Source organism: Euleptes europaea, chromosome 3 (assembly GCF_029931775.1).
Source record: "Euleptes europaea isolate rEulEur1 chromosome 3, rEulEur1.hap1, whole genome shotgun sequence".
Taxonomy (NCBI): Eukaryota; Metazoa; Chordata; class Lepidosauria; order Squamata; family Sphaerodactylidae; genus Euleptes; species Euleptes europaea.
The window spans coordinates 72,997,183-73,017,809 of NC_079314.1; the positions used below are offsets into that span (position 1 = coordinate 72,997,183).

The window sequence follows — 20,627 nt, forward strand, 5'->3', positions numbered from 1 at the left end:
AGGATTATGGGAAGAGGAACTAAAGATGAGAATCCCGGAGAGTCCATAGAGAGAAAAAGGCCTGGTCTCAATACAGTAAAATCCCACAACAGCCATTCCTCAATTGGCTTTGATTTTTTCAAGATTTGGAAGAGGTGGGCTTCCTGCTTTAGTGGAGGGAAGAAGAGCAGATGTGGGGGGGAGGTAAGAGTCTGAGAAGGAAGTGAAATTTTGACTGAGGGACAGAGAGGAGCAGGGAGCACCTTGCAGTGCGGTATTTCTTTCTCTGAAGAACAGTTGCGGGATAGTAGATCTGCCCTGTAGGACTGCCTTTATGTGTGTATTTGTAAATAAAGCAAATTGAGGGATGGCTGTTGAGACACATTGCCCTTCCTTTTGTCCCCTCCAAAGGCTGCTTCTGAGATCTGACCAGATGAGGCTAGCCTGGGCCATCCAGGTCAGGGCAAGGAAGAATGCCATACAGCGATCCAGAAATTAAACCTTATGTTGTCTTCTCTGCCACACGAGGCACATGTGGAAAGACTACTGTAGAAATGGGGGGCTGTTAAAAAAAGGAGGGGAGCGGAAAGCAGGGTAAAGATTTTGTCTGCTCTTCCTACCTTCTGAGGAGGTCAGCTTTTATTCAGGAAAGCTGGGGTTCTTTTGTTAGTCTTTAAAGGTAGAACTGGATTCGAACTTTGTTCTCCTCCTACCTCTGCAACCCTAGTTACTAAGTATGGAACTAGTGATCCAACTGAAAAGTAGTAGAAAAGCACAGGAGTCCAGTAGCACCTTAAAGACTAACAAAAATATTTTCTGGCAGGGTAGAAGCTGCAGGGACTCTTGCTCTTTTCTACTACTGCAGGCAGTAGACAGACTAACACGGCTACCCACTGTGAATCAACTGAAAAGTAGTCTTCCTACTTGCTATAGGTTGCAGGGAAACTTGCGTTCGAGGCAGAAGAGAATCTTTCCATACCGTCCTCTACCCTCACCTGGAAGTAAACCCCATGGATGTCATGGGACGTACTTCCAAGTAGACATACATAGGGTGGAAGCGCGGCCTGCGCGGCCCCCCTCCGCTCCGACAGCGACGGGAAACCGTCCTTCCTGAAGACATTTGAAACGCTCCGCGAAGAGGGACGAAAGGCGCCCGGAACGCACAAAACGGGAGTGACAGGCCACGCCCACCTCTCGCGTCCTATCACGTGCCTTCCGGACAACGTGCCCCCGCCTCTTTATCGCTTCCACAAATTTAAGAAACCCGCCCCGCGCGTTGCTGCCTCCGTTTTTGGGGGGCGGGACTTTAAGCCAGCCTCTGGCGTGCCGCGTGACAGCACGTCGCCTGACGTAGGAGGAAGACGGAGGCGCCATTGGAGTGGGGCGGGCGGGGTGAGCTGCCCCGGTAGAGGGAAGTGCGTCCCCGTTTCTCTTCCCCTCCCTCGCTTCCTCCGGTACGCGTGCGGCGCGGCCTCCTTCCTTCCCGCCCCTTCCCCTCGGGCCAGGCCTCCTTCAGCGCCCCGCGCCGGAGTTGGGGCGGGGTGCGGCCGTCGCCGATGTGAGGCCGCGGCAGCGGCGGCGACTTCGCTGCGGATGGCGGCGGCGGCGACTTCTGGCGCAGGAGGCGGCGGCGGCGGCCCGGCCGGGCGAAACTTCTCCTTCAAGGTGGTCCTGCTCGGCGAGGGCTGCGTGGGCAAGACGTCGCTGGTCCTCCGCTACTGCGAGAACAAGTTCAATGACAAGCACATCACCACCCTGCAGGTGGGGCTGGCCGGAGGAGGCCGCTTCGGCTCTGGCTTGTCGCTCCCGCCTCGTAGGGCTGGGCGGGTAGGCGGGCGAGGAGGGGGAAAGCTTCCTCCTGCTCCCGCGAGCGGCTCCGCGGCCCGCCGACGGCTGCGGACACGAGTTTGTGGAGGGCTCGCGGACGCGTGTTGAAGGGACGCTCTTCCCGCTACGGCCAGGAAAGTTTCCAGAGGCCCGGGCCGGGCGCTTCCGCCCTCTCCCCCCCCCCCCGCCGGCACGAGCGCAAGGGGAAAGGTTCGGTGGGGGAACTTGCGCAGTGTCATGCTGCGGGCGTTTACCTAGGCTGTGCGTAAGATTGCCGTGAACCTCTTGTTATGCGTTTGTTGAAGTGGACGGCCGCAAAAGGCTGCGAGGCTGGTTGTCGTTGGTTGTGGCAGAAGGGCCCCGGAGTGGCTTCAGAAGCCAGCTGCCAAATGTACTGTTGAAAGCGAGTAATCTAACTTGCAATTAATTCACAGTGGGTGTTACAGTGGGTGTTAGTCTGTCTGCAGTAGTAGAAAAGGGCAACAGTAGCACCTTAAAGACTCACAAAAATAGTTTCTGGTAGGGTAAACTATTTTTGTTAGTCTTTAAGGTGCTACTGGACTCTTGCCCTTTTCTACCAACTTGCAATAAATATATTTTCTTGAGGATATACGGGGGGAGGGAGAAACCACACGTAGAGTTTCCATATAGTATACATATTAGAACTCCAGGCACTGTTGACTTGATTCTTCCTGGTTGAGCTTGTCCTGTTGAATTGTGTTAACTACTTGTTCTTGAAAACTGGGCCGAGGCCCTTTGTAATGACAATTAATTATCCGGATGGTGGGATAGTGTGAAACAGTTTCAAAGGAAGGGCAGATATGCCAGTCGTACACATACTTAATTCAGGTGATTTACTCTTACTTTGGGAAGAATGTTTTGTGGGCATAACACTAGTGTCAACACTTTTCTGCACTGGTAGGAGAGATCTTATTAATTACTCTTCTACATTGAAAAATACCTCTGCCTCGTCTCTTGTGAGCAGAGCGCCTGGGTTCTAAATTAGGGGTTGAGTTTTTGCTTATTTGTACTTTAGATGTTTGCTAAATAAGTGATTAAGGATTTGGGTAAAATAACAATTTAAGAATGTTAAATTAAACTAAATACACCTTCTGTGCTTTGTGGGAGGCTAATCCAGAAGTTTTGTTTCTCCATTTAAATACATTTTGTACTGGGATGCTTGCTTTGTGAGGAAGTTTGGGTGGTTGGTGGACATAATTGTGAAGTTGATACCTTGATACACCTAAACCCATTAATACTGATCGACAGGCCCTTACATAGGATAAGGTCGCACATGAATTTGTCTATCTGAGCATAAAACCTTGAACAAGGCCATTCAGTTGGAGGCTTTCCCAGAAATTTCCTGTTGCCACTTGTGTTTCCCTAACAGTTCCTAAGTTGAATGCCATACGGCAACTTTGCCCTTCTCCTCTTGACCAAAGCATGCCTCATATACTCAGAAGTAGCCAGTAGCAAGCTGAACTGACTCTGTTTAATAGATGTCTCTCTGCCCTTTATCTAACCAGAAACTTCATGTTTTCATAATCCACCCTTCAGATATGGAGAGTCAGCCCTGTGGCTCTCGGAGTCCAAGCATAAACATGGAAAGTAACTTGCTTATATGGCTTCTAGATACTCCTGATCTTTGTGGCAGTTTATCAGTGAAAGGTACCTGACTTAATGGTATATGCAAACAAGGTTTTTTTTGGGGGGGGGCTGCTAAAGAGCTGGGTGGGAACGTTTGCTCATATGTATTGCAAAGTTTCTTAGCTGATGGCAGGAGGATTTCCATTGCCTGTCCTATAAATGTTGGAGAAACCAGTATCTTCAGATATCTCTGAAGTGTTTATAGTGAAGCTTGCACTGGTCTCTTTTCCCATGGTTGGTCAGATAGCAGTGATTTTTCACTGCACAGACAGGTTGGCAAACTTCCCCTGTGATTCTGAAAAATTACTAGTATTTTGCTGTCATGTGAGGAGCTGATGTTTGCAGGAGGATAATTTTCACCACTGCCCTATCTTCAGTCTTGGGTAGTTGAAGGAAATCTTCTCATATTTCCTTTTAGAATATAAGAGAACCCTTCATGCCACTTCCTGGTTGATAAAACTTGACCTAATGGCCTATGTTCTTTTGTTTAAGTGAAAATCTATAGCTCTTCAATCATAAATATACTAAGCATCTGGAGCATTCTCCATGGCTCAAAATAAATGTTCTTGGTGCCTCTAAACAAAAGTTTATATTAACTAAGGAAATGTGGCATCAAACATACTGTGGGGAAAAGGAAACCAGAGACCAGGGTATGGGCCATCTTTTGGGCTAGGCTGAGTGGGAAGAAAGCCTTTTTTGCAACTGCATTAACTTCTCCAGTAGTAAAATTGGGTCCATTGTAACCCCAAAGCACTTAACTGAGTCAGCAAGGGTCAGCTGAATGCCATCAGAAGTGGGGAGCACAATATCTTTCAAGATCTCTGCCTTCCTAACCAGCGTTATCTCTGTCTTTTCAGGGTTTTGTTTCAATTTACTCACTTTCTGCCAGTTTACCACAGTAGACAAGCAGTTATTCAGGACCTCTACCACATCACCAGGGGATTTGAATAAGGATATATAGATCTGGGTATCATCTTCATATTGATGATATCCAACAGTAGAGTGGCTTGTGTTGGCAGCGGGAAACCCATAATATTATCTGATTTGTGAATGTTTCAGTTATGGTAGTACAAAGGCTGTATGGACTGTATTCCTAGCCAGATCATCTATGTATGCATGTAGGTCCTTGGGTACAAAATTAAAAAGCCACATGATGGGGTGTCAAATGGACATGCTTATCCACAGTATATGTGGAAATGGGGTCCCTATCTTCTATTTTTTGCTTCCATATATGTGTCATATGTACAATAAAACAATGTGAACCGGTCTTTTGAGATGTTTTTAGGCTCTAATAGTGCTGGTTGATTTCATATTCTGATTGCATCTTATGACTGACTTGTAAGTAAACCAGAGATCTCTGGCTTAATTTTTCTGTTGCATTGTTATCGTGTACTAGGTAGTACACTTGTATATAAATATAACGGTCTTAGGTATGGGCATTATTTTTAATGAGCTATGATAAATTGGCATCACGTGTACATCTGAAATACTCAAAATATTTGATTTTCATTTTAGGCATCTTTTCTAACAAAGAAACTAAATATTGGAGGAAAGAGAGTCAACCTTGCAATATGGGTATGTCCTTCTGTCTTCTCTGAAACTCACCTTGATATTTTGGTGTGGTAATTTATGCTGAGATGCTGGATTTTGCTTTCAATATCATTAATGAGAAGTAATATAAATTTATTTGCTAAATGCAGGATACAGCAGGTCAAGAAAGGTTTCATGCACTTGGTCCCATTTACTACAGAGACTCTAATGGAGCTATTTTAGTATATGATATAACAGATGAAGACTCCTTTCAGAAGGTAACTAATTGCATGTACTCTTTCCATACAAGAAACACATTTTAAGCTTGTTTGAGATTATGTTTTAATAGACAAGTTAAGAAACTGGGACAAACTGAGCTCTTTGTTTGTGCTAATATTTGATATTTTAACCAGTTGTATTCAGTTGTAACCCAAAGCTTATTGTAATAATGTAAGTAAAACAACTAACGTTTCTTCTGTACAGGTAAAAAACTGGGTCAAGGAATTAAGAAAAATGTTGGGAAATGAAATTTGTCTATGCATAGTTGGTAAGTTCTAAACTGTTACATATTCTATTGGAGAATCTTGTTCAAAATACAGATTGTTGAAGTATAGTTGCTGAGCAGCTTCTAATAGTGGCTTTTAAAGTCTTCATAAATATGGTTTATTTGCTGTTAGTACAGACAAAATATACTCTTAAACTTTGAGCTGGTGAAGAATAGAAATTAAAATAGTTAGAGCATTGATAATATGAAATGCCAGTTTAGAGATGAGCTAAATGCTTCATTGAGCAGATGACAAATTGCTAAACTGGTTACCGGTCAGATACTTGCTGCCAAAGAAACATTAGAACACTTGGAATAGACTATAACCTATTTTATGTTGCTAATTTAGAAAGTTTTCATAAGGTAGGATTATATTACCCACATTAATGTCTCTTGCCTAGTTCTTCAAGATCTCTTTAAAATTAAGCCTTGTGATGTCCCATCTGTGCTGCAGTAACCACAGCTTTCTGAGCTGTGAATATATGAAATGTGATATGGCAAGAACTGGGAAGGTTCAGGGTATTATGTGTAGATGCTTATTCTACTCTTTTTTCAGTAATAGTACAAAGGGGCTAGCTATTCATTCAGCACCTTTGATAAATGATCTTGGAGTTTGAGGTAGCTTGGTTGAATAGTGGTTCATTTCAATAAGCAGTTGGAAAGGCATGGAAAGGAAAAAGAGTAAAAGTGTACAACTAGTTGGAAATCACTTGTAGAGTTTGCATGGATGATGCATTTCCTAATATATTGGACACTAAAGAAGTCTGAATTCTCAACAGGTAACAAAATAGATTTGGACAAAGAAAGACATGTCTCTATTCAAGAAGCAGAAACGTAAGTTTGTTTCTTTTAATTCAGTAATAGTTTGAAGACCTTAGGACTCAAATACTTTTTTCTTTATAAGAACATGGGAATGATCTTCTCTAGCAGTTCTTGAGAAAACTCAATCATGGTCTGTAGGGAAAACCACTCAGCTGTTTTATGATTCACAAGGTGCCTAGTGGCACCCTAACTTCTTTGGGTGGTTTTTCTTTTAAACTCTACTGCTTAAGTACAAGTGTGGAAAGACTCCACTTGGCTTTCTAGCCCATCATATTTAACCTGGCTTCAAGCACATCACCGGTTAGTATTATACATCATGGGTATGCTAGATGCAGGAGAAACGTGACTAAATGCTATACTTAGGTAGCAGATGACATTCAGTGTGTGAAGATTTCTCTTATATTTGAGTTGCCATATTTACAGGTATGCAGAATCAGTGGGAGCAAAACACTATCACACGTCAGCCAAACAGAACAAAGGAATAGAAGAACTCTTTCTTGACCTCTGTAAAAGTAAGTTTGCGCTGTGTTTATGGACAGCTAGCCATGTTAAATTCAGTCAAACTAAGCTACCTGGAGACCTTGAGTAGAGTTCATTCTGCAGTCACATGTTTTTTTTTAAATAAAAGCAGACTAAATGAAAGCTGGTTTTAAGCAGGGCTGTGCAGCACCTGAGACAGACTCTATAAAGGAAGCCACAGTTGGTACTTACTGACAAAACTGCAGCTGGCACTGTCTCTGAACTTACAACATTAAACTTTGCCAGTGTAGCTGTTGAATGTTACTGAAACAAGCAGAATGGAAACTTTAATATGTAAATGCTTCTATAGTTCATTTTGGAAAATGTCTAAAATATCAACTGAATCTTAGAAGTGTTGAGCTTATGTTGGATTTAATGAATTGCATTGTGAATCTGACTATGTAATATTACAGATCCTAATGCAACCTTCTTACTTTCCTAGGAATGATAGAAACCGCACAGGTTGATGAGAGAGCACGAGGCAATGGATCCAGTCAGTCAGGACCTACAAGGCGGGGAGTACAGATCATTGATGACGAGCCACCAGTTCAGAGCAGTGGCAGTTGCTGCTCATCTGGATAATTGTATAAGACTGTGCATCATGCCCCCTAGTGAAGACTGCCATACTCAAAGTCTCATTCTTTATCAGCGGAGAATCAGAATTAACAGTATTTAAAATCATTTGTAACAATTCAAAAAAGAAAAACATTAAGTGCTAAGCTAGTGGAATATGTGACCAGAGAATTGGCATTTTCTACAGTGGTTAACAAAACAAACCAATGGCCTTTTTACATGTTTCTTTAATAATGAATAATACTGCATGTGGGAAAGACTTAAGGCTTCATTTATATTTTAAATGAGATCATTATTTAATAACTTATGTACACTATTGGAATGAGACATCTTTTGCAGCCCTTTGTATTTTGTGGTAGATTGAATTGTATCATTTCAAAATTGCAAATTCTTTTTAATTAGCAGATACCCAAGTACTATTTTTGCAGGGTTGGCATCAACCTATAACTGTCTACTTTGATATACTCATCCTGTACTCCATGCTGGTAAAATAAATTGTAAATTACATATTAAATATTTTATCTGCTTTTACAAGTGCAGGTGCAGAAATATGTACATTAGTCTTGTTGGTGATTGTGAAGTGAATAACAGTTGGTGAAAAGATACAGATTTCATTGTCTACCAGCTCATTTCTCCCCCACCCCACCATTAGATTCCATAATCATACTCTCAGCTTGCTCTGAAGTTTGCACACCTTTTTGAAACTCTTCTGGCAAATATTGGTCTATATAACACTTAGCCTAACCACCGCTCACAAAAAGGTAATTGGTATGCTGTGAATTGCTGCTACACTTGTCTATTAGCAGAAGTTTGATGTGCCTGAATTCTTCAACTGCTCTAGTTTCCTATGTTGCAAAGAAATCTAATTTATGAACTTGGGCTTCCTCCATCTGCTAATCACTGAACAAGAGCTGTTCTTGTATCTTGTGCCACCAAAATGTATTCACCTTTCTCCTGTACAAAGCTGGAATGAAGTGAAAATAACTTTGCTGCAGTCTATTTTTTTTGGCCACTGAAACTGATATCAACTCCTGATGTGTTCTGTGTAAGATTTGTTTAAATCCACTTTGTGTTTTTCAGTAGAAAATATTTCAGCTACCACCACCAACTATATAGTAAATATTTTCAAAAGGAATGGAAATGTGAAAACTAAACCAGGCATTGTCAGGACTAGAACAGTAAAGCTAACCACTAATCACAAAATGGAACACACCAGCTTTCTGAGGGAAATACAGGTTAAGGTGGGGTGTTTTTTTCCCTTTTTGGTAAATGGATATATTTATGATGTTGACTTGTAATGGTATAGTCTTTACTAAGGTGAGCATGTAAATCATTCTAACCTCACGTGTGCAGGTTTTAATTTCTTATCACTGGTCCAGAGATGACTATAAATGGTTCAAACATCAAAATAGTGGGAAACTGACACTAACAATCTAACTTCACTTTCCCAAACCTAACACAAACTTTAAGAGCAATAGTTTTAGATAACACTGCATGCTTTCATCGTCCTGAATAAGTTGGTTTATGAAGATCTACTGAGATATAGGGGAAGGAACTATCTGTTGCTCATGACCATAATCTGGATAATTTAATATGTACACTGTACTCTGTACCCTAACGCTTACTGGAATTGTAAGTTAGATGATCTGTTAAATTACATCTGTCTAGTTTGCTTACTGTGACTTTACCATGTGCTGCTTACTGTAAGCTGCTCTATCTTCATTAAATATTCACATTTAGTACCTCTTACAACTACTTTTCTGTAGTGAATACTGTCTAGCATGGTAAAGCTGTGAATGAACATATGTTCAGGCAGACGGAGGTGGCTCAGACTGTTAGAAGGAAACTTTTCTGTCACTTCTGTTAATATTTGTCACAGAATGGGAGTGGACCATAAAGTGGGACAATCAGAATAATAGATCTGAGAGCCAAGGTTTTATGGTCTGTCCTGCATGTACTCCAAATGTGGAATGTCAGTATTCCAAACATCTGTGATGTCCTGTTTTTCTCTTGTACCCCTTCAAAGTCTTTTCCTTACCTTAAACCATAAGTCCCCTACACAAGGCCCTAGTCACCTCTATATTCTTCCTACCAAGAGCACTGGTATTTCTAGTTTTTAGTTTTAACATAAACCTATTAAAGCAAAAACAAAAAGCATCATTGTTAACATTACTAATGTTTGACAACCTCAGGAGGAATGGCTGGACAACATCCTTTTGGCTGTTCTAAGATGGTAGGTATCTGGGAGTCCCTGTAGTATTAATAGTGGAAGGGGGTATATCCCTGGAGAAGTAATATTCAGTGTGGTTGATACTGGCAAATGTTTCTCAATGAACCTTGGAGAGATGTTTTGGAATTCTTATGCTGTTGCAGAGGTGGAGTTATTACTGAAGATCTTTGCAATGAGTGCATCATCTCTGCTTCTGAACAGAGTTCACTGAAATAAATGACAGTTGTGTAGGCTGTACCTAGTGTAAAAAGAATGAAAGTATAATACCTCCATTTATATTGTACTTTCTGGTGTCTTAATGTTGAGAAAAACCATTTGTTTTCTAAACATAAATTCCTAGAAGTACAGATGTAGTTTTAAGATGAAACTTAAACCCAGGGAGTTGGTGTGTCTATTACTACAAACTCTATGCTTGCCTATCTATGCTTATTTGGTATCTGGTAAACATAATTTTTTTAAAAAAAACCAAGTTAACCAACAGGTATTATTATAAGGCTGTTGCTCAAGTTAAATCTCTTTTCAGCAGGTCCCAGTCCCATCAGGGAACAGAATGCTTCATTTAATACTCTAATGTCTGTCATAGTGCAGTGCCACATATTCCTTCCCAGTCTTTTTTTCCATGCTAAGATTTTTTTCACTTTAATTCTCAGTGTATGTAAAAATTTTAAAATTAAAACTAGAGTCTATATCCTTTACAGCAAAGCCAGATCTAAAGTAGCAGGTAAGTAGTTGCGTGAGTTACAGGGGACTTTAGACGTGTTTCTTTAAACAGCAGATTTGTTTCTTTAAACAAATGGCAAGCATTAATATTGAAAAGTTTTATCTGCAATTTGATGTGGCATGGAGGTGAGCTATTCCATTAAAAAATTCTGCAAAGTAGAATTTAACAAGTTTCCTTCCATGAGCCATAGTATAGCTGTCTCATATTACATAGTTTATATCAAGGTAGTCCTGGATATACTCCAGGCTAGCCTGATCTCATCAGATCTCAGAAGCTAAGCAGGGTCAGCCCTGGTTAGTAGTTGGATGGCAGATGACCAAGGAAGTCTATGAAGAGGCAAAAAGTGGCAAATCACCTTTGAACATATCTTGCCTATGGGGTTGCCATAAGTTGGCTATGACTTGATCGCATAAATAGGTAAGGTTTGAATAAGTTATTCAAAGTTGCCATTTCCCCCCTGTAATCCTCCCCCCTCTCAAAAAAATCCTTGTAAATTTGCACTTCTAGCTTGGTCAGTTGTATAATTGGGTAACATAGCTGCACTTTTGATTTGAACTCGATTTAATGAACTTTTAGCAGCTTTAGATTCTGAAATGCCACAAAGGAGATCATCTGAAATTCTTGTGCAACAATGAGGCAGAAATAGTCACTGAGGTATGTTTGGATTATAATTTTACTGATCATTGTATAGTTAATATAGCTACTGGAAGATTGGCTATAGAAGTAGTTTAAGGCATGTTTCTGTGAAGTCTGGTATGACTTTTTGCTAGCTGTGTATTTTCCTGCATTTCCAAGCTCTGTCGCAATACACTTCCTATGATGAAACTGAGTTTCAGCTACTTCCTCTGTGTAACCTACAGGCTCAGAGCAGCTTGTAGTAGCATTAACTTAAACGGGCATGGGTCATACCTCCTACATAAAATGATCTAGTGAAGAGCAGCTCATTGCACCAGGAGAAATGTGCTCAAGCTCACAGAAGCTGAGGCTGGAATAATGTTTTGGTGGGGCCTGAAGATCTTGATGCGAGATCAACGGCCTTGAAGAAAGTGGCTATTTTTGAAGACTGGACTCTGGGATTATACCCAACTTGAGATCCCTGCCCTCCCCAAGCTCCCCCCTTAAAATCTCCAGGAATTTCCCAACGTGGAATTGTCAACCCTACAAACTCCTGTTTATTTTTCCTAGACTAACACAGCAACCTCTAGAGAGCCATTATAGTGTAGCAGTTAAAGTGTAGGATCTGGGGAATTCAAATCCCTACTCTGTCAAAGAATCTTGCTGGGTAACCTTGGGCCAGTCACACACTTTCAGCCTAACCTACCTCATAGGGTTGTGAGGATAAAATGGAGAAGAGGAGAGAAGACCGATGTCAGTCGATTTGGGTCTCCACTGAGGAGAAAGGCTGGAAAGGAGACGGTAGTTATTGCTAAGGAAACTGCAACTCCACTACCTGCAGTGGAAGATCAGACTGAGGCGTAGGTTGGTGGAATAAATGCCAGCATAAAAGTGTGCCAGTAACGGCTGTTCAGGCGAGAACAACGAAATTCTAACACCAACACCGGAAGCCTCACTGCGCCCTACGGACTGACATATAATGACCCTTTCGAGGTTCCATTTCCAGCGACTAAAGAGACAGAAAAGCCTAGACTAGAGTTTCATAGCACCAATGTCCTTGGCACTTCCGGTCTAAAGCTGGACAGGTTTTTCTCTTACCCCTCCAAAGCTTGTACCTTGTTATGCGTTTTTGGGTTGCTCCTAATAAAGGTATTATATGGTGTTGTTTGGACTTTGGGGGGGGGGTTACGTTTGGACTAACACGGCCATAAGCAACATTTCCTAATTTAGCTTCCCCTATAGATTTCACCATAGAGATACCGGGGAATAGAAGGACACTAGCGTCCCCACGGCCGCATTCGGTTTTTACCGGAAGTTCAGCCTGCTCCCTAGAATCCGGTCCTCTCCTATTATGGTGCGACCACGCCGACTCGCCTCTCCTTCCCCGCTTTGTTAAAAGCACGCATGCGCCAGCGGGATGGGGGTGGGGTTGTTGTGAAGCAGCGGGAACACGTGAAGAGGGCAACGTCACCATAAACACTAGTAGCCAACATGGCGGGTCCTGTGAGCGGAAAGGTAACCAGAGGGAGAAACAGAGAGAATTTGGGGTCCGCGGTTGGGGAAGGAAGGAGAGCTGGTTGCTCTGAGGGATTCTGCTCGCGAGGAGGGGTCTTTCTCAATCACTGTCTTCGGGCACTTTGGGGGTGGGGGGCGTTGGAGTTGGTGCGTGACTCAGGCTTCCTGACTGAGCCCCAAAGGTCTTTGGGCCGGGGGCCGCTGCCTTCATTTAGGGTGAGATGGGCTGCTGCTTCACCTGGAGGAATACGATACAGGAGCGCCGCCCCTTCCCATCTCTTGGTACCTAGCACGCGGTACTCTTTTCATAGCCTTGGGTAAAACGAGGAAAGACTATGCATGGGTTACCTTGGCCCTGGTTGAAGGGCTGTATGGGATGGGCTGTGTGTCTTTCCTCGTGAGAAATTATCAGGCTGCGAAAACGAGTATTGTGGCTTGAATTTGAAGCCCGGTTCATCCATGTCTGTAAGGTGTTCTTAGTTGGCACCTTATCTGTCCACCCATAATATACCCATTTAGGGAGAGGACAAGATGTACGATATAGAAGCCATACAAAATAAAAAGTATGGCATATGTCACTTATAAGAAAGCTCGCTTGTGTATGCTATCAACACAGTCACTATTTTAGCACCATGGTCTTTTAGGGTTTACAAGGATACACAAGATCATATGTACTATTTTATGGCTGATTAACGTACTTACATACACACAGTACTTGCTGTCCCTCCCCCATGGTATTTATTAACTTGGCCAGTTTAAGATTGATATTTTACATAAGCATCAGGTGTTCCTGAAAAAGAGGGGATTGGGGGGAATCTATGCTAGGTGTAGATTTTTCACCATTTGTCCTGTGTATTTGATAGAGTTAAGCCCGTTAAAGAGCGCAAAACAATTTGCATTGTGTGAATATGGATCCTTGATAATAATTTCTCCACAGCCAGATAACATGATGATAACTTCCCTCCCAAATAACAAATTAAGACATACTGCTAAAGGATGTTTCTATTTTGTTTAATAGGAGACTAATAAGGTTAATCTATTTTCTGTTGCCTTGAAAACCCTACGAGGTCACCATAAGTCAGCTGTGACTTGACAGCACACAGACACACACACTATTGCAAGTGAAATACAGCAAATGGACTTGGCAGCCAAGAATTGCTCTTGCCAAGTAGAGGAGAGGGATTTCTGATGGACTTGCCAGTGCCAGAATATAATATCAGATATCAAGATTGTAAATAGAGTTCAGTTCTTGTTATGGGGGAGACATTTTACAGGGAGATTTATGTTTCATTGGGTAGGTGCATTCACATAGTTGTTGCTACTTTAATGATACTGCTCATGCAGCTAATTCGGCTCAGTACAGTGTCACACCAACACTAAAAGAAAAAGGAAACATATTTACGTATGTATCAGTATATATAATCAAAAATTAATATTTTTTTAACCTTTATCAACTGGGGGGAAAACTTGGAAACTGCCAGAGTAATATTAAAATCCACCCCTGCTAAAAGAAACCTCAGATTATCCAATTCATACCTAGAGTCCCAAATAAAAGGTTTTATCTATTTCTTACCGCACTGAGCAGGCCACAACTGAGAATGTTGAAGGGTGTCTGTTTGGCCAGAACCACATTGACACACTCACTCAGGGTATGGCACCTTGTTTAAACAACCCAAATAGTTGTTGCTGCTAGTGTGTAATATATTTGCTGGGCCATTGTGACCTATTTGGCAGAATGATGGGCTTGGATGTTGAGATACTGTGGCACAAGTTCTTATCTCATGATAGGTGATGTATATGCTCAGTGACAGTAAAACATACAGATGGTTTGGGGAAAGTATGGTTTTTCAGCTTAATCTATTTTGATTATTGAGGTTAATAACCTAAAAAACTGAAACTCGTTGAAAAGCATCAGTCTTTTTGTAGCTCTTGTGATTTCAGACATGTTTTATTCCACTTGGTTTTTGGTTTGCGTGAATGCAATTGAATGTAGACTATTTTGGTGTGCTTAAACCAATTGTTTTTAGTAATGCCCAAAGTTGCACTGTATGTTAACCAGAATTCCTTAGGGAGTGGCAGTGCATAGCTGGAACTCGAGTCTGCTGAATTTCCAGGTAGGTTTAAGGATCTAATATTAAAAACAAACCCAGCTTGGTCCAGCTAGTATTGAATTGTAGATCAGGTATTCTGTTTGTAGAAATCTTTTAAAGCACATGTGGCCTAAATACATGTAGGTACAACACAGTAACTCTAGATGTAAGATGCACAGGCTGTACTCAGAAGTCATGTACAAACCATAAACATTTGTTATAATAATGAGCCTGAAATCTGGCATGTGTGTTTGTGTTTCCTCATCCCTCACACTTCCCCTTGTATACTAAACAAATTGGAGACTTCTTAACAAATTGTGGTTTGTTCTTGCCCACAAAACCAGGAAGCCTTTCTGGTATAGAATCCTGAGGTGTGAGCAAGAAGTAAGACTCAATTTGTTAACCCCCCTCTCACACACACACACTTTGTATGCCACAACACATTGTGGTTAGTTTGAAGGCTTCAGTTTCAAGCTGTGTGTGCAATGGGCAGAGGATGGTTAGGACTTTTCAGGTTTGTTTGTATCACAGACAAAATTCTGGCTTATTCTTGTTGCTTGAATACAGCCATGGCAGATAGAAAGACTCATCCATGTCCCAGAGTGAAATGTGGCTTACTATTTTCAGGACACACATTGTGGTTAGGGGGAAAAGCAGCTCTGAAGTTTGCTGTTGGTAAGAAAGGGCACAAATAATTTTTGGTTATAATATTATTTTGTGTTCTGTTGCCCAGAGTACAGGAACACCTTTTTTTCTAATGTAGAGTATTCCTATGAGGCATACGTGTTTCTGCCCTCAGTTATCTTTCAGTCTTTGTCCTGGAAATCTTGCATATGATGGCTGATTGGTGGATCACACTAGGGGCTAAAATTGGAAAGCAGTCTGCTCCCATTTTTTTAAAATCAGTGTTAACCAAATAGCAGTAGTTTTAGTTTAAATTTCCAACAAACGAGTTAATTAGCTGGTATAACGAGCCACATGATTTCATCCCAGCAAGACATGTCGAACAGAGCCAAGAGTGAATTTAAGAAGAGTACTCATTAATTGGTTAGAGTAAATTGATTCCCTCACAATGTAGGGAAGTAAACACTGGAATCCTGCAAGGATCTGCATTAGGTGATTAGGATATGTATTAGATGATACTAAATGATTTCACATGGTAAAATCCAAATGAGTGCAGAGGACACCTAGGACATTTTGCCAAGCTAAATCAGTGGACACCAGTGTGGCAATTAGATTTATTGTAAGTAAATGTAAATGGATGTCCTTTGTTGCATAGAATCTTAACTTCACATATAAAAGGAAGGGGTTTGAACTAGGTAAGAGTTCTTTGGGTCATTGTAGGCAGCTCAATGAAAATATCAGCAATGTCTAAATACAGTGGCAAAAGAAAATTGCATATTAGGGATTGTTAGGAAAGGAATTGAGGATAAAATTGCCAGCATCAGAATGCCTTTATATAAATTTGTGGTGGAATTTGGAATACTGAATACAGATTTGGTCATCCCAACAAGAAGGATACTTTAGAGATGGTGAAAATGCCAGAAAGGGCAACAGAATGGTCAGGGGTTGGGACTGCTGTCCTTTCAAGGAACAGTTAAAACACTTTTTTTTTTTTAAGGAAACAGGCAAACTAAGGTGGATCAATCATCAGAGGCTTGTAAAGTTATTCATTGCATGGAGTAAGTGGATAGACAGAAATTTCTCCCATAATATAATAGGCTTGGGCCCAGCTAAATATTTCTGCAGCAGGTGACTTTCTCACCTTCCTCCTCCCACTGCTGCTTAAAATGCTGCTCCTAGGGGACAGAGCATGAAGAGAGGTGGTTTGGACTGTAGTGGGAGGGGAGAAAGTTGCCATCTATAGGTGGAAGTTCTTCCACCTGCCGGCATGTTTGGCTGGATCAAATAGTAGCCTTGATGTCACCCAATTAAATTGGTCAATAATAGTTTCATAGTGCAATCCTAAACAGAGCTCTGTCGAAGTCAGTGGATTTATGAAGATGTGATTCTGTTAAGGATTGCACTATCAGTCAGTCAAAGGAAAGTGCTTCTGTTCAAAACATAAAATCTGCTGCCACCATATGTGGCAATGGCAAGTAGCTTAAATAGATTTAAAAGAGACTAATTTATAGCTTCTGAATGGCTATTAGCCATGATGATTACTAAATGAAACCTCCATATTGAGATGCAGGAAGATAACTTTTTAATCTTTAACCCAGGGGTTGCCAACATTTTCTTTTGTAAGAGCGACTTGTGAGGAACTAAAAATATCCTACCCACCCCTGCATGTTACCAGATTTTGTTCTGTCCTTAAAAAGAAAAAGAAAAAAGATAATGGACTAGGAAGACTACCAGAAATGAAGCTATCAACTAATTAGCACAGGGAAAAAAGCCTATGAAACTTCAAAAATGCACAGGCTCCTCTGTAGTAGCCGGCAAGTGCCAGTAGCGACTTGTTGGGAGTCCTCAACTTTAGTTTAATGATATACTGGTATGGCAATACTGGATCAGTGACTCCTTTAGTAGCACATTTTAATACCTCTGATGTTTTGTATTTATTGCATGTGATGGAATTTTGTCTTGTGGCTTTCTATAATTTAGAGGAATTTCTTGGGTATGTTCAGCACTCGTTAGGTTCTTCGTTTCCCTCCTTTCTCATATCCCCCAGTCTTGGTATTTTGTTAAATTATGGTTTAATTTAACAAAATAAACCATTATTTTGTGATTTTGTTACTGTTTATGTCAGAAGTGAATTCACTGACATCTAGCCCTTATTAAGTGTCTGCTCTTGGTTGAAGAATGGTTTTTCTCTTATAAATGAACTTGAAGCCAGCTTAGTTGGTGAGGCTTTCATACTTAAATTCTTGTGGCCCCATATTTGAACATCCTTACACAGCATCCACTGCAAAATTGTAACCATATTTTTCTTTCCAAGTCCTTCGTCATATCAACAAGTCACAACTGACCCTGTGACCACTTTAAACTGAAACCGTACATCCTATTGGAAAGGTCTGGTTTAGATGACAGGATGAAGCCCTGTCCCCAGAACTGATTCAAATGCTTTTGTGCAACAAAGCTTTTAAATCAATTTTTTTTCTTTTGTTAGGTTGTGTATGAGCAAGAAGGGGTTTTCATTCACTCTTCCAGTGGAAACGATGATCAGGACTGCTTACTGTCTGGAATACTGCGGGTCATAGAAAAGGTGTTCAAATCAAATTTCTGATGTCTCTTGACTTTTGTGAATCTAAAGTGTTCTGAGATCTTGTTATTTTAGGGGAAAGGGTGTGTAAAGTGAATGGGGATCTTTATTTTTGTAAATAGAAAAACTCATAACAATGGTGTAATGTGTATAAATAACTTTAAAATTTGTGTTATAGGAAACTGAAGTGATAGTAGATTGGAGACCTATGGATGATTCATTAGACTCTTCTAATATACTGTATGCTAGAAAGGTACGTTAATTACTTCAATAACCTTTTTGCTAAGGTTCAGAAACCTTTAAATAGTAAAAGAAATCTCCTTGTGATTGTTAGAAACTCATTTCTGCTGTAGCATGGTAAATTAGCATACTCACCTAAGGCTGCAATCCTGAAAGGGAGGGGGCAAAGCTCCTTAGGAGCTGACGTGACCCCACACCAGCGTAAGTGCCCCTTTAACCTGGAATAAGGGGCACTTATGCCATCCTGGGGGCAAACACACCAGCATCAGGGGGCCGCAGAGCTGCACTGGCAGGGAATTCCTGGAAAGGAAAGCCCATTCCGGAATGGGGGGGGGGCGCTCCTGGGGGCAGAGCTGCCTTTAGGCAGCTTCCTAACCCCTTTCGCCCAGAACACCATCTGGAGCTGCGGCATTGCTGCGCCACCTTTTAATTGCAATAGGTTGTTTCTCTCCTGTCTTACTGTGGAGGTTCAGGACATCCTGGCTCTTCTTTTGTATTGTGCTGCTATCCCCCTTAATACCGGTGCAAACAATTCTTTTTGTTGTGGTTGAGATCCATTTGTGGCAAATGGAAATATAGGAATAGTAAAATGGGGACAAGAGGGTTAGTCAACTGAGAGGCCCATAGTAAGGGTTGTCATGAGGTTGATGTTAGCCTTTTGTAAGTTCATTTGCACTCCAGGATAAATATGATTTTTATTAGCATGATGGAAGGTAGGCTATAGTCTGTAAAGTGATTTTGTACACTTTCTAGAAATAAAACCTTCAGTAGTTCTCTGTTGCAGATAATAATCAACTGCAGTTTTCATCCAGGTCATAATTTCTAAATCCAGATTTCATTCTGCAAGAAAAAAGCTCAAATTTCTTGACTAAACTAGACACGCTGCCATTTTGTTCCCAATATCAGGAGGGCTAAAAGTTGTTTTTAGGTCATTATATTAAAGGTGTTATTAAGACTGCAAGTTTACAGTTTTTTCATTATGAATACATAGAAGCAATAATTGTCTTTCTGTAGTTCATTTCTTGTTTGCCTTTCTCATAGAGACTCAAGGCAGATTACAGAGTTATAAAAGTCAATGAAAAAAAGAGTATACTACATACAATGTACAATGCAGTAAAATAGGATTTCACAAATTAAAAAAAATGAAATAAAAAAGTATACCATGTTATGTAAGCTGAATTTCACAATTAGAGAACAGTAACTAGAGAAATGCTGAAATATGAACAGTATTACATGTGCAGTAAACAATTTAGTATAAACAGAGGAGACAAGCTGCCTAATTGTTTCAAAAGCAATTAAATTTAAACCCTGTTGCTTAAATAGGTAGTGTCTTCCTACATAATTCTGTTTTCTCACATTTCTGTTCCCTTTTTGAAAAATTCTTCTTGAATAGTTAGTACTCAAGGTTCCGCGTCTAGATGGTGCTCTGGGATATCAAAAGAAGGGTAAGTTGAGGTTTGGAAAAGAACAGTGACCTGGACAGAGAGGTGTGACTCCTATACCCCCAGGACAATTATTTGCAAAGCCAGCTTCTTTTTAGCCCGAAAGGACTGCTCTTTCTTTTGAATTATTATACATTGAAACTTCTTGGCTCATCTCGGTGTATCTCACTCTGCTTTAACTTCAGCTGGCTTTTCACAAATGTGTGCTTGTTTAAGTAGGAAATGATCTCATGGAAAGAAAAAAAAGGTTTTATAACTAATTGCAAGAAATATGCTTTTGATATCTTATATAGGATTCCAGTTCAGTTGTAGAGTGGGCGCAGACTCCTAAAGAGAGGAATCCACGGGGGCCAGAACATATGAACAGTTATGAGGCAGAATGGGATATGGTCAACACAGTCTCTTTTAAGAAGAAGCCTCATTCAAATGGAGGTACATGTTTGTTGTATTATATTATTTTACCAGCACATGGTCTGTTTGGCCCTATGAAGGATGATCTAATGTGTATGGGCAACTCTCCCTCCCTACTCCTAGCATGTGGAAGGGTCTGCTGCAGGGCAGGGAGAGGCTTTTATTTGGCTCTGAGATTGTGCTAGTCTTGCAAGTGTAACTCCAGACTGCGTAGCTGCTGCTGGACTTGCAGAGTTTTCAGTTTGGGCTCCTGAGCTTTATCCTGCTTTGTTGATCAGCAGCAATGATGCTAATAATCTCTCTCTCTCTCTCTCTCTCTGTGTGTGTGGGGGGGCTACGAGGCATTGCAAATTGGAGCAGTGGTGTGAATTCATTTAGTTAGCTTATTTATAGCTTGTCTTTCTTGCTGAGACTCAAGGAGGATTACACAGTACAGAAAGAGAAACAAAATGTAATCATACATTATAGGTCATTGAATGAACAATGCAGTAGACTGGGAATACAAAATTGAATGATAATGAGAACAACAAACTGCCCAGGCTGTCATAGTAGAAGCAGTGCAGAATGTGGGATTACACAGCTCAAGGCAATGCTGTACCCAGTCCCGTATGAAGGTGCACGCTTCTGGACTGTTCTGTCCCACTACAGATCGTGTAATTCCATTACACGAATGCCCTTCCGAACACCTATGCTTTGCATGTTTTGTGGAATGATAGTGCC

At 41.0% G+C, this 20,627-nt stretch overlaps 2 protein-coding genes across 2 annotated transcripts in view; both read left to right on the top strand.

Moving 5' to 3' along the window:
• Nucleotides 1–1,572: 1,572 nt before the first annotated feature.
• Nucleotides 1,573–8,048, top strand: RAB21 (RAB21, member RAS oncogene family). Its single transcript, XM_056847312.1, has 8 exons — nt 1,573–1,740; nt 4,969–5,028; nt 5,154–5,261; nt 5,467–5,530; nt 6,307–6,361; nt 6,773–6,861; nt 7,311–7,481; nt 7,522–8,048. Exons 1-7 carry the CDS (start codon nt 1,573–1,575, stop codon nt 7,448–7,450), a joined length of 684 nt encoding a protein of 227 aa, XP_056703290.1. The 3' UTR covers nt 7,451–7,481; nt 7,522–8,048.
• A 4,378-nt stretch (nt 8,049–12,426) lies between these two features.
• Nucleotides 12,427–20,627, top strand: part of TBC1D15 (TBC1 domain family member 15) — a 31,611-nt gene continuing 23,410 nt past the window's right edge. Inside the window, exons 1-4 of the mRNA XM_056845942.1 lie at nt 12,427–12,522; nt 17,722–17,817; nt 17,993–18,067; nt 19,790–19,928. Of these exons, the coding sequence (XP_056701920.1) occupies nt 12,499–12,522; nt 17,722–17,817; nt 17,993–18,067; nt 19,790–19,928 (334 nt within the window). The 5' untranslated portion in view covers nt 12,427–12,498. The remainder of the gene's footprint in view (nt 12,523–17,721; nt 17,818–17,992; nt 18,068–19,789; nt 19,929–20,627) is intronic.

Excerpts from the sequence above, each read along its gene's own strand:
- RAB21 (XM_056847312.1), top strand. The coding sequence starts at position 1,573 with ATGGCGGCGGCGGCGACTTCTGGCGCAGGAGGCGGCGGCGGCGGCCCG. Across the intron at positions 5,029-5,153 it reads GAGTCAACCTTGCAATATGG|GATACAGCAGGTCAAGAAAG; the intron begins GTATGTCCTTCT and ends TGCTAAATGCAG. Across the intron at positions 5,531-6,306 it reads AATTTGTCTATGCATAGTTG|GTAACAAAATAGATTTGGAC; the intron begins GTAAGTTCTAAA and ends AATTCTCAACAG.